The sequence below is a fragment of the Oryza brachyantha genome, chromosome 12, assembly GCF_000231095.2.
Source record: "Oryza brachyantha chromosome 12, ObraRS2, whole genome shotgun sequence".
NCBI lineage: Eukaryota > Viridiplantae > Streptophyta > Magnoliopsida > Poales > Poaceae > Oryza > Oryza brachyantha.
Genome location: NC_023174.2, coordinates 375,071 through 388,466, shown reverse-complemented (window position 1 = coordinate 388,466; position 13,396 = coordinate 375,071). Strand labels below are relative to the sequence as shown.

The following is a 13,396-nucleotide window of genomic DNA, read 5'->3' as shown; positions in this document are numbered from 1 at the left end:
GGTCCTAGCTATGGCACAACCAGACAAAAAACGTAATCTTCTGCATCTGATGAGAATCTTGCTCAGCGAGAGTAATTGACAATGCAAAGTTTCAGATATACGTTCCTTGCTTTTTTTTTTTGATTTTCTCCTGGCTCAAACGGGTTCCATCTCTTGGTCATCTCATGACCATGATCGTCAGAAAGCTTCAGTTGTGCGTGCGTTGTTCGTAAGCAAGCTTCCACCGGAACTCCCCAAATGTAAATAAATGTTCTTAACCAACTATATATTGTCTGTGTGCTCATTTGTTATAGCCAAAAATTGACTCTACATTATATTTTGCGCCTTAGGACTTGAGAGCTCCATATAATATCACCCCAATGAGGCAACCTTTTGCACTTGGCGTGCCAATGCGCATTCGCCAATGTGCATTCTCCTGTCAGTGACCAAGAAAGGCTAGCGTTCACGCTATTTTGCTCAATGTGTTTTGCAGTGGGGATATAAATAAGGGATGTGTTCTTTTGTACCGTACTGCCTAGCAAAACGATAAATGAATTCGTGTAAACAATATGTTGTGGCTGCCCTATGCGCAGATTGTAATCAAATATCGCCACATGGTATAGCCTTATCACTAGTGTTGTATATATTTGGTTCACGCCGTTTTCGAAAGTCTGCTTATATTTGTACCGCAAAAGACCCCCTTCATGTTGTTTCTTTTATATGCAGCGACTGTAACCCCACATATCTTACCAAATAGTTATAGCTCGTGCATCGATTAGCTTATACCACACTAACAGATTTTTCCCGACAAACGTATGATGCCATGTTTGCCGTAAAAAAAATTGTGCTTCAATATTCCTAGAAGCACACGCTCAATCTATTTTTTGCCCTTGGTCCAAACCATGTGGGCAAGCACTGTTCTATTTTTCAGCTATGTATTTCATCCGTCCAGGCACTTGCACCATTTTAGACGAGCAAAGCACTTGCATGTGCACATTAGTGCATCACGCCGTGATAGTATTCTAATATTTTCATACGTCCACACAAAACATAGCTAACCACCATACATAGAAAATATAGGGTTCTACTCATAATGGTACCATTACATTACATATTACATATGTCTCACTATATGCTATGGACAAATACATAACCACCATTTATATGGCATACATACATGCTGTTCCATGCATCAACGCCTAGCTATACACAACTATTGCTATATAACAGACACTTATTACAGTCAACTGCAGGATTCCTACTGATAAGATACTAGAGATAATTTCAGCCACAACATCTGTTGTTTTCTCTCAACTTACTTCCCAAGAGCAATCCATCCAGGTGTCCTTATCCTTGGATGTATCTACCACCAGCACTGGTGAGGTTAGCCAAACCTTCATCCATACAAGATTGGGCATATTCACCAAGACGGTGCACATCATAGAATACTCCAACCTCACGATGATTAAGAGCATCAGCATCAGGACCTCCTAGAGCAGAAGAACATGTATCATCACATATTTGGTTGACAGAAGCCAATGAATCTATAGCTCTATCCCAACTGATTTCCAGCAAGTGTGCCTTCTTTGCAAGAGTATTGTGTTTCTTCCGAGCTCTCCCAACAACTCTCTTCAGTCGCTCCATCTCACCATGATAGCGATTCATATCAAGCCAGTTCGTATCGGTGAACTCCACTCTACATTCTTTCTTGATAACAGAAATTAATGTAATTGCAGCACTTTCTTCTGCATCGCATGATCTTATAGTTGACATACCCTGTGCACGAAGAAGAGGCTCTGCACCTTCTCTTGCAGCATAAATAGTTGCCTCAGCAAACCTAACATAGCCATCCACTACAGCATGGCAACTGTATTGTGTCTCATTTGCACCCATGCTCCTCAGAATCTCAGACAACAACACTTTGGACCTGATGTGCACGAGGCGGCGCTGCTCTGTTAAACCATAACCAAAAAAACACATCATCAACCATACCGATGTCATAAAAGCATCCCCTTTCCCTTATTCACAAAACTACCTATATCCATTCAATTTATATAGCCACCTTTTTCCTATCAAAAACATCAAATGAGGTGTCCTCTCTGTAGATCTGTAACACATACATCATTCAAAAAAATAGCATACCTGATTCTACAAAGGTACCAACTGATTGAACTCCCTATTGGTTCAGTAACCTACCCACCCACCTTGCAGATTATAAAATTCTATTACCCATTCTGTTAACTTGCAGATTAATTACCGTAAACCAACTCAGAATAATTACACATCTAGTAAAAGAACCCTCATACTCAGTTCCTTCAGAACAAACATGGTGCAAGAGGCCGAACAGAACTAGAGCTAAAATTAATACCGAGCATAGATCCATGAGATCAACCACGGGATATACATATACACTAATACGTATACCTTGTGCAGGTTCCTCCATACGAACTGAATACCCTCTTCCTAACGCAGCAAGATCTACCAAAGTAGCAGCGCCGCTGCAGCACCCACCCAGTATAAAGAAGCGACCAGTTGTGCTGCATATATAGCAGCCTCAGCAAAGCAGCTGTAATACCACCATGACACGTTGCCCTACGACAACTTGGTTTAATTAAAAGAGGCCGTAAATCCAAAATCTTAGGACTAACCCACTAATCTTATTACTATACATCTTTAGAAGCCCCAGGTAAAATACAAAAAGAAAAGCCCATATCTCCTCTGTAACATACCACGACCAGCCCATAATAACAGCTTAGTGTACAACTCTTATTCCTCCGTTGTCTAAAATATACAGTACTTTTCATATATTGCACCAGTACGTACCACATAGCACACATCTCTTAGCAGCAGCGCAGCGTAGGGCGCGAAACCACTCTAGTACACTATTTAAAAGCGGCTGGATTTTGAGGCCTCCAGAGAGTTTTGTTGCTGGCGTGGTCGCATGCAAGCAGGCCTTGCGATTTTTCATAAAAGCCCTCGCTTTTATTCATATTTTGTTATAGGTTCCTCATCGAACGTTCTCTGGTTTTGTACTCTTGCGTTTAGGCCCCCGATATCCTGCAATATCCTATGTGAAGAAGACAAAATTCGCAAAATAGGACAGCGATCTGAATAATGGAAAGCTAGGGTCCTTTGTGAAAAATACTACGTCCCTATCCCCTTCCTCTTCTGAAACCCTAGCTGCCATACCGGGGGCGTCGCCTCCTGCTCTCGCCCTCCCCCTGCCCTCCTCCCCCACGCCGCCTCCTGCCTACGCCGCCATCCAGCGGTGATTCCCCGCCCCCGGCAGGCTGGTAGGCCGGCCGCCGCGTCGGCCGCCCGACGGCTGCCCCTCACCAAAACATATTTTGTATCGTGCGATGGCCGCGGCAGCGACGGCGGCAGGGGGCGGAGCGCCGCGCGGAGGCTGCGGGGGAGCGAAGGCGATGGCCGGAGCACCACGTGGGGTGGCGGAGCTCTCTAATCTATCGACTATCTCTTCTTCTTTCTCTAGATCTGGAAAGAATGGCGGCAAAGAAGCCCTCCCCAAGAGGAGGCGGCTCCGGCCCTCGGCTTTGTCTCGGAGCTCCGTCGGCTGCCACGTCGCGCTGCCGTCAAGCATCGTATCCCTCCTCGCATCCTTCGCAAGCGCGACCGAACGGTCGAAGAGCGAGAGCTGTGCCGCCGGCGCCGTGGCGGCCTACGAGGAGGGGCTCGCCCTTCAGCCGTTGGACCAGGCCCTCAAGGACGGTCTCCCACAGGTCCGCCAGGCCCCCCCGCGCCGTCCAGCGTCCAGCACTGACGCCATCGCCAAGGTGTTCCAGGGCCCGAGCTATGGACTATGATCGCCACCAACCACCACGCGAGAATGTGCAGGTGAGTTCTTTCGTACAACTGTACTAATTGTTGCTGTGAGAATATTTTCTCTAAAAAGTTCAGATTATTATGCACTTGTGTGGAGCTGCACTACCCTAGGAACTGGCAGACGTTAAATCGATTAATGTGATTAATTACTTACAAGTTTAACATCACCAACATTTTTCTATTGTTCTAATTTTAGAGCACGACCAGTTGGAATGTTGGAGGTGAGGAATATGACCACCACTGGACACCCCGCTCCTCCTGCTGCCTCCTCGGATCCGGTCCATCTCAGATCTGATCAAAATATGCTCTGTTTGGTCTCTTGTTAGGTTCTCTCCTCTATCCCCCAGTATTTCCTTGCTCTTTTGCTCTACAAATATGTTTGTGTTCTGTTAAATGATATATATTTTTGGCATTTCATGAGAAGTATGGCAAAGAGTTGGCGAATACAATCATCTAATGATATATTTCGATATGCTGCTGACTTGCAGTGCAATTTTAGTTTGTGTTGTGTATGGTCTCGCATTATTTGAGTTGGCATGAATAATAGATGTGAGGTAACCATGAAACCATCTATTGTGTCAGGCGATTGCATGGTTGCAAAAGGCTATACTTTTTTTATGTGGTTTGTTTTTAACAATCAAATCTCTTATAGAATGTTAAGGAATAAACACCATTTTCCTCTCTGCTGACCAGCATACCATATACTAGATTCTAGCTGCTACCTCTTTGGGTCTGTTATGTGACTGTAGTTTACTGCCTTGGATTGTAGGACTAAAAAGTTGGCATTTTGATATTAATGATGAATATGCAACTATTTTTCTGAGATAAATTTAGAAAATAAGGCTTTATTACTCTTGTGACAATTTTGATTTTATGGTTTAACCAGTTGTAATAGGTTCCCTAATCTACCAAACATCAATAAGCTACCATCTTAAAATAGATATGGCTATTGCTTTGTGAATAATATGAGAAACTGAGAAAATGCAATAAATTTGTGCAAGATGGACTGACTTCCTTGCACGCATCAGTGAAGGTGAATAGGATAATAGGTTTGCTTTCCTGGTTGTTTCTACCTATCTGTTACTTATTTGTTCTTGAATTTAGTTTTTGATTCATCTTTAATTATTGAGATTTATAAATTTGTCTGTTTCACTTCTACGCAGCTCTCTCACTGATGAGTCACCGAGAGAGCTCCGCAGCTCAGCCTTAATGGCACCCTCGGGTTTTGTTTGCATCAATCATGTTTGAGGCAATTGAGCACTCACCTTACTTTTAATGCATAAAATGCATTTGGCAATATTTTTTCGTGTAATTTGGATTGTGCTAACAAGAACTATCAGCACACAAAATGGTCTTATATGCGATGATGAATTGACGATACCAAGGTTGTGTGTTTGTTAATGTAAAATGAGAAGCTATGATTATGCCATTGCCATTTCTAGATGAAGATTAGCACAACACATTATATATATATATATATACATATATATATATAATATATATATATATACTTGTATTATCAATCTTGTTAATTACATTCATATATTCTGATTCATCAGCAACAAGAAGCTAACAAATCAACAAACTAACTGCCTCCAAGGATATCCAATGATTTACAATCCTGTATGATTAGAAAGAAGCAAGAGCTATATACATTATTAAGAATGCTAGCTTAATTAACCGCCAGTATATATTTATATGATGAAATTACATATGGCAGATGTATTACTGATTAGCACTTCAGCCTTCTTCAGTAATATGCAGACAGTCATGCATGTACACCATATTTTGATGTACAGATAATATACAATGACGACCTTCCATGTTTTGGATTTTGGAAAATATAATCCATATATCAATAAAATTATTTTGTATTGTATTTCCTAGCAACGCACATTAGATTTTCTGCTAGGGCGCGTGAAGCGCGCCATCCTTCCTAGTCTATCTAAAGTCTTAAAACCTCCTGGAAATGGAGCTCCCAGGGAGTTTTGCACTGGCGTGGCCACCACCGGAGGCCGACGCGTCACCTGAGCAGCTATCCAGAGCAAATTTCACAATTTTGCGTAAAAGCCCTCGCTTTTATTCGTATTTTGTCGTAGGTCCCCCGTGGAGCACTCTCCCGTTTTGTTCTATTCTGTTTAGGCCCCCGACATCCTGCGATATCCTATGTGAAGAAGAGAAAATTCGCAAAATATGACCGCGCTCTGAATAATGGAAGTCTAGGGTCCTTTCTGAAAAATGGTGTCCCTATCCCCTTCCCCTCGAACCCTAGCCGCCATACGTGAGGTGCCGCCCCTGCTCTCGCGCTCCCCCTGCCCTCCTCCCCCACGCCGCCTCCTGCTTGCGCCGCCATCCACCAGCGATTCCCCGTCCCCGCCGCGTCGGCCGCCCGACGGCTACCCCCGACTCGCCGACCACCCGACCGCCATGTCCGCGTCGTGCGCCACCAAGCGCGCCACGCGGACCGCAACCAGAAACCGCTGCTGCTCCCCTCTCGACTGCCACCGCTCCTTGGGTTCCTCTTCTTCGCTGCCTCGCTCTCGCCCTGTTCGCCTGCGTTGCGCCTCGGCGGCGGCTGACGGCAGAGCCCGGGGCGGCGAAGGCGGTGGCACCTGCCGGCCACGAGGCCCGGGACGGGGGAGGCAACCGCTGCGGCGGATCCGGCCGAGGCGGCGACATATCCTGCTGGAGGGACAATGGATCTGGGAGCTAGCGGTGGTTCCTGGACGCGACGACCTCGGCCGGAGCTTCCTCATGACGGCGACCGCGGGCGAAGTTTCCTGCCGGCGACAGGGCCCGGGACAGTGGATCCGGCCGGCCCGGCGATGGATCTGGGAGCTAGCGGGCATCGTCTTCCTCGTCGCCTCGCTCCAGCCCTGTCCGGGTCAGGTGCGCATCCTCCGGTCCGCCTCTCCGTGGTTGGTGCTGCTGCCGCAGGCCTCCGGGCTGCCGCCGATCTACCCACCGGATGTCGGTTGCTGTCCACTACCCGACGTTTCCCACCGCCTCCCTCCAGCCTGCTTCCCCGTGGTGCGCCTCTTCCAGCACTGGTCCCTGCGCGTGGCTCTGCTGCCGTACGTGCCCAGCCTGATGAACATCTGCATGATGAAATTGGTCAGAGGTATGCGGTATGACCTATGTTAATTCATTTTTGGTTTTATTCTTATTGGTCGTTGCATCGTCGGGTGTGTCAATCACACGGTTTTTCTGTTTTTTTGGTTCAGGCTGTGTTTGCCATTTGCATTGACCTGCTCCGGCGATGGGGAGGCGGCCATGGGATTTTTTCGTTGGGCCAAAGTAATAGGCCAATCAGGTGTCCAGCTTGCATAAACTACAAGGTATGAAGTCTATTATGATAGATTAGCAATGTACTTACGTAAAAAGATAGTGCTGTAGTAGTGTCTTACGATCATAGATTCACTCTTGCTAAGTTCCTTCCTTACATGCAGCCCCATTATGAGAAGGCTGCGAAACTATTCAATGGACGGGATGCTGCATCCAGGGATTATACTGATGGCAAGGTTGATTCTGCATCAAAGGTACAGTAGCTATGGTGAAGAGTGATAGTTTTCATCAATCTCTTTCTTGTACACATCTATAGCACTTATGAAAGGGACTATGTTTGATGGAGTAGTGCAGTTTAACCCTTAACTGGATGATGAAATTACCCACAGAATTATATCTTCAATCCTTTGATTTATGCTTTTTATTTCCAAACTAAAGTCTATAAATGGAGAGTTCTTCTCCATGAAGCTTCGCCACCTCTTAATTTGGCTGTTAGCCTCCGATTTTTGTCAAAATGCCCAATAATCTAGTGTTTTCGATGCATTGGTGCGCACATTCATGGAGTAATACTTTTTTCCTTTTGGTTGTTCGACAGCACAGGTGGACATCGATCTTTGCAATAGATTCTCAGTTGACCATTACCTTTTCCTACTTCAGGGTTCAGAATAAGATTTGCTTCTGCTAAGTTGGACTCTAAGCAAGAGAATAGCGACATAAAATTAATTGATCATGGAACAACAGCATAGCATTTACTTAAGTGGATAAATAATCGGATGAAAAGGTAAGTTGTTTTCTTGGCCTTTTCTGCTCTCCGTAAATGTTCAGTACATATGGAACCACTAGCTACCTGTACTATTCTAATGCCTCCCTATTAACCGTGGTTGTTTTGAAATATCTTGGTAAGAACATGTATATAAGGATTTTATTCATAAATTATTTTTCGTTCGTAACTGTGGATTTTTCCTTTAAAAGACAAAACCCCCTAGGTTTTCTTATGCCAAATTCCGCCAAATACACAAATGAAACCCAACCATACATGTCCCCCAATTATATCTTCTAAATCATCCACACTAACAATCCAACCCTCTCCCCCAAAAGGGGATTTTAGTAAATAGGTTTACCAGTTTACAGAAGGTAACACCACAAAAGCATCACATTTAAGAACACACATATAAGATAGTGAATTGACATTTGGAAATACGATGCACCATTTGTTGTGTTTACAGCACCAGAATATATTCATTCCAAAATTAAAGTTTCGCAGCGAAACCTTTGGGCAAATCACGGTCTTCAGTTCAGCCTCCCAGTTTGTGTTCTTGTTGGGCTCATTGGCCCTGATTGGTGAACAGCCCTGGTCTCACCGTTCAAACATACATTTTGGAGCAAGAGATCTCGGCGTGGACACGTCATCAGTTTTTTTTGGGCCGTCCGATCGGAGATGGATGGATGGATGGGGGGCAGGCTGTGCGTCGCCACGTCTCGATCGGTGGCTTCACGTTGCGCGCTCCCAAGCGTGCCATGCTCTCGCCCTGTTCGCCTGCGTTGCGCCTCGGCAGTGGCCCTAATAATGTATGTTTTTACCATAAATCTACGGTTTTTAGTTGTTTCATAAGTTATGGTCCACTTTTTATTGTGTCCGTTCATCCGTTGTTTCCTACTATTGTATAGGCGATGAATTTTCCCCCGCTTGTACGATCATCGCCTTTGATATGAAGGCAAGATAAACCTCCTTTATCATCTGTTCTTTTCTTCTGCATCTTACATTTCACTCAAGGTTTTAATACTAAATGCAAGATCTTAACTTGCTTTTGTTATTCTTTTATATCATCTGGTATATTTTTTTACATCGGTTTATAGTGTGTTTGGCCAATGTATCGTTGGAGACAATGTGCATCCTCTTAGATTCGACCATATTCTTCTTAATCAAGAGACGTGGTTTAGCTTGTCCATGTCGACTAATACAAGTAAAGTCTTTGTCACACTTTCACTTTTAAAGGTTTCTTATGAGAACACTAATTAATTGGCAAAATGTAAACATCAGCAAGCAAAGAACCCCGGACTGCTCGAAGAAAGACGGTCACAGTTCATTGCAAGACCAATTTGATCATCCTAAAGAACAATAGAAAGATTGGTTAATTTTATACTTTGTAGAGGACTAGATGCAAGCACATCGAAAGCTGGACTCTTTTTATCCACCATGTACTAAAATAAAAGACATGTTGTAGTACTACAAATATTATATTTTGATATATAGGGGTTGTTCACAAACTAAATATATTTATAAAGGTGGATTAATATATAAAATCTTCCCAACTGAAAAATATGTTGTTTTGTTGGCTTGATTGCAGATAGGTTGATGGGGCACGCAAAGTGCGCCGTCCACTCTAGTATATATGAAAGCTCAATGAAAGGCTGGCTGCTCGCGCGGGCCACATCGGCCGAATTTTTCCGACCGTCGGATCGACGGCGGACGGATGGATGGCTGGGGGCGTCGCCGCTCACGTGCGTGGAGGTGGTGGCTTTCGCGTTCTCGCCTCCGCTCGTGCACCGTATGAGAGAGGGCGCCGCTCTTCTCTTCCTTCTCACTGCTGCTGCCTCCGCCGCCGCCCCCGTCGAGCTCACGGGTAAGCACGCATTCTCCTCCCCTCTCCCCCTAAACCTCTTCCAAACACTAACTGTTTACTTTGCTTCGTCCCTCGCGGCCGCGTCGCACCCTCTCCCCGCACTCCGTCTCCCGCCCGCGCCGCTCTTGGTCGGGGAGGAGGGCGGGTCCTTCTGCACGTGCCTCCGCAGCCACGGTTGCCCGTCCCGCCTCCGTGGCCCGTCGCGCTTCTTCCACGCCTTCAGGGTCCGCGCCAACGCCACCTGCCCCAGCGGCCTTGACCTCTGCTTCCACCGGTAGGTGCGAATGGAGACGTGTGCCCTGGCTTTCTTGCTGTCTCTGCGTCTTTTGCCTGATTTTTTCCCCTTTGGTTGGCCCGCCTGGTGTTTGTAGGAATGCCACAGTGGGTCGATGTAAGTGCACGGCGTCGCAGTGCAATAGGATGCCCAAGGGCGGGCTCTGGGTGCAAGCCATCTCCCTCTACGACAGCTGGATGTTTGGCAGATCTGGACCCGACCGAGGCCAGGACGGCGGCTGTTGGGTCCACGTGGCGGCGGCTGCCGGCAGAGCCTGCTGCGGCGAACACCTTTGTTTTCTTTTTGCTTTTTCTTTCTCTTTTCTCTAACGTTTTATCCTCTGGTTTTTTGAATTTGTTTCATTTTGTTTCTTGTACGCAGGAAGCGACCGGTCAGCGGTTCGGCCATAGTTTCACCGGACTTGCCAGTTAGCACCTCAGTACATACAGGCTATGAGCTTCGTATGTGTACGTTGCGTTACAGCTTTTATCCTTCTTTTCTGAGCTGAGTACAGCATGTTGCTCCATAGTACAGGTTCATGTTGCTTGACCGTTTGCTTACTAATCTCTGCTTAACCTGTGTTTCAATGTGTTCTGCAGCTCTTACTGATATTTTACTGATGCTGTTCAGCTATTTCCCCTGACTGTAGCGGTGCCGGTCGATGGCGTCTGCGTCAGTTGCTAGGCCACGCTACAGGTCGTCCTGGCGAAGACGGTGATGATCCATCGAGGCAGCGGCTGCTGGGCGCAGGGTGGTTTATTACTTCGGTTTCGTGTCTATTATAAACTTCTCAATGTACTATTGTCAACCGTAGGCGGTTTGAGAGAGAAGCCACCTCATCTTGCAGCAGGTACAGCTTAGAAGAATATATACTTTGTACGGCAAAACTAATAGACTCAATGATTTTGGGAACACATAATGATCAAACTATATTATTCCTGTAATTAAACACAGGACGTAGTTTAACTAATTATCTGTTTTTTTTGTGTGCCACAGATCAAATAGCGTCGATAACAATACCAATTGTCGTGTTGTTTGTGATCCATCGCTATGGGACCAATGAAGTTGGTCTCTATAACCTGATCGACCATGACCATCCCAATATTTCCCTTATTCTGGACCCCGAGTGTCTGAATAAATATTATTCATCCTGTCCTTTATCTATTTCTTTTATTCAAATTTACGGTAGTCTGATTAAATATTAATCGCCATGAACGGATATATCGTTGTGACTATTATCCGTTCCATTTACCTCAGACTGTTTATTCCATAAAAATCAATCGTCCGTCATATCTGAATATTTCCTGGCCGGCAATATATTCCATCTATTCTTTCCTTTCGCCTCCATCCATCTAAACCGTCTCATTTTCTTTCTATACACGGAAGAGTGTACGCATGCACCGCCATCACCACTCCCTGCCTAGCTGCCGTCTCATTTTCTTTCTATACACGGAGTGTACGCATGCACCACCATCACCACTCCCTGCCTAGCTGCACGTCGCCATAACTCCGCCATCGCGCCAATGCCGCACGTCGCGCCGCCCTGTCACAGCCATATCGCCACACGTCGCGCCGCCCTGTCACAGCCATACCGCCACACGTCGCGCCGTCGTAGGCGCTGCATGTCGTCGTGCTGCCAGTGCATCACGTCACGCCACCTTCGCCACGCCCGGGCTCTCCTATAAAATGGTGGGCAGAGCCCTGACGCCGTCTCCTGTCCTCTTCGCCCTCTGCCTCGGCCGCCGCCGGCGCTCCCTCCCCTTTAGACGCTACCAGGCCGGCAGCACTAAGGTCTGGCCGCCGCCGTCCCGGTCTCCTCCTTGGTCGCCTTTCCCCTACTGGCGCCGCTGCCCCGGTCGTCTGCGCCGGCCTACCTCTTGTCACGTCCAAAGTTTTTCCTTAGCCTAAAAATAATTAAATAATGCATTAAAAATAATTTGTTAATTAAAGGTCAAGAGAAAAACCCAGTGTAATTTAATTAAATTAATCAGAAGCTTTTTGGAATGTTTTAAAATGTCCTGAAAGGATTTCAAATTATTAACATGATTTAAATTTGAATTGCAGTCAATAAAATTTACCTAAATAAACTTAATACAAATCGGCAAAATTAGAGACAATTTCTTTTTTTCCCTCCTTCCTTTTTCCCACTTCTTTCCATTCCCTTCTTTTCTTTTCCTTTTCCTTTTTCCTTTTTCCCGGTCGTCCGTCCTTTCTTTGTTTAGCCGTAGATTTTTCGTTTTTGGCCGAAATCTGAGTTCCGCTCGTGTTTCTGACCCAAAAGCCACACGCTCATCTCCCCCTCTCCCCATCTGCGCCCTCTCCTGGCCAAACTCTTGCCTCCCCCTTCCTCCTGTGTGCGATCTCCCTTCCCCCTTCTGGTGCACACATCCAACTCCCTCTCCCTCACAGCAATTCTCAAATCACTCTCCTAGCAGCACCCTATCTCTATCCCAAAAATCAATCCTAATCTATTAGGATTCTATTTGTTATCCCTTTGAAACTTTATCTATTCCCTTTTAATAGGAGATGGATTCCTAGTTTTATCTCTAGCTCTCCCCTATAAATACCCCCCTAGGCCTCGCCTTTTTCTCCTCCCGCTTCTCTCCCACGGCCAAGCCCTGCCGCACCCAAGTCCCAAGCCGTGCCCTAGCTGCCGCCTCCCTGCCGCCAGATCAGATCGTCTCCCTCACGTGCACCGATGTTCAGTCCAGCCGCCGGCCATCTCCCTGCCAGCCGCCGGCTGAAGCTCTCTCCCATGCACCTGTCGATCATGCTCTCTGCCCACGCCCTGTTCTGTCCTTGCCGAACAGCAAGAACTAGCGGCAATTCGTCACTAAATCTCTCCACCGAACTCAGGTTCGCATACGTTTTACTCTTGCGAATCAATCTAAATTCATCTACCGTGTAATTGTTTAGGTTTTCTAATCTAATTAGCTAGCGTGAGATTGATCTACAGTGTGAAGTTCAATTTCGTATGTGTAGAATGATTTTACGTTAAAGTCGGTTAGTTTCTAGTTTAGCGAGCCATTAAATCTCGATTTAATTGGTCGCTAACTCCTGCCGTTGCTTCGCAAACAGTTCACAGGTTCTTGCTTCTGGTCTGATTCGTCGTGCGAATCTCTGATTCGGGCACGTTTTAGTTCTTTTTTTCGAGTATGTGTTATGTTCGTGATTTGTTGAGCCGTGGCTCAACCCGTGCTCGAAGACCCTATCGCCTCCCTCTCCCGCTCTCGAGATACCGACAGGTGGGCCCCACCTATCGGGCCTGTCCTCAACCTCCACCTCCAGCGGCCGCGCCTTGCCGTCGCGCTGTCATGTGCCACCAGTCGCCACAAGCCGGTCCGCCTCGCCTGTGCGCAGCTGCCTCTACTTGTGCCCGCGCTCCGCGCAC

The 13,396-nt window shown here is 46.3% G+C and overlaps 1 protein-coding gene and 3 long non-coding RNA genes across 7 annotated transcripts; 3 read left to right on the top strand and 1 right to left on the bottom strand.

The window, feature by feature from the left end:
• Positions 1-5: 5 nt before the first annotated feature.
• On the top strand, positions 6-648 carry LOC121056046. Its single transcript, XR_005812971.1, has 2 exons — positions 6-239; positions 330-648. It is a non-coding gene; the product is annotated as an uncharacterized LOC121056046 (long non-coding RNA).
• A 459-nt stretch (positions 649-1,107) lies between these two features.
• LOC102700483 lies at positions 1,108-2,476 on the bottom strand. Its single transcript, XM_015843117.1, has 2 exons — positions 2,404-2,476; positions 1,108-1,931 (listed from the first exon to the last, which is right to left on the bottom strand). The coding sequence occupies exons 1-2, from the start codon at positions 2,420-2,422 to the stop codon at positions 1,327-1,329; spliced, it is 624 nt and encodes a 207-aa protein (XP_015698603.1). The 5' UTR covers positions 2,423-2,476; the 3' UTR covers positions 1,108-1,326.
• Positions 2,477-6,103: 3,627 nt separating this feature from the next.
• On the top strand, positions 6,104-9,092 carry LOC102721215. Of its 2 annotated transcripts, none has more exons than XR_423954.3 (5): positions 6,104-6,943; positions 7,047-7,160; positions 7,272-7,361; positions 7,708-7,888; positions 8,334-9,092. It is a non-coding gene; the product is annotated as an uncharacterized LOC102721215 (long non-coding RNA). The 2 variants fall into 2 exon arrangements; XR_001551645.2 differs by having other exon boundaries at positions 6,109-6,943; positions 7,708-8,676; positions 8,776-8,908.
• Positions 9,093-9,456: 364 nt separating this feature from the next.
• LOC107305464 lies at positions 9,457-10,994 on the top strand. 3 transcript variants are annotated; one of them, XR_001551649.2, is made up of 3 exons: positions 9,457-10,005; positions 10,103-10,539; positions 10,655-10,994. It is a non-coding gene; the product is annotated as an uncharacterized LOC107305464 (long non-coding RNA). The 3 variants fall into 3 exon arrangements; XR_001551648.2 differs by having other exon boundaries at positions 10,636-10,994; XR_001551650.2 differs by having other exon boundaries at positions 9,457-10,009; positions 10,636-10,994.
• Positions 10,995-13,396: the final 2,402 nt, after the last annotated feature.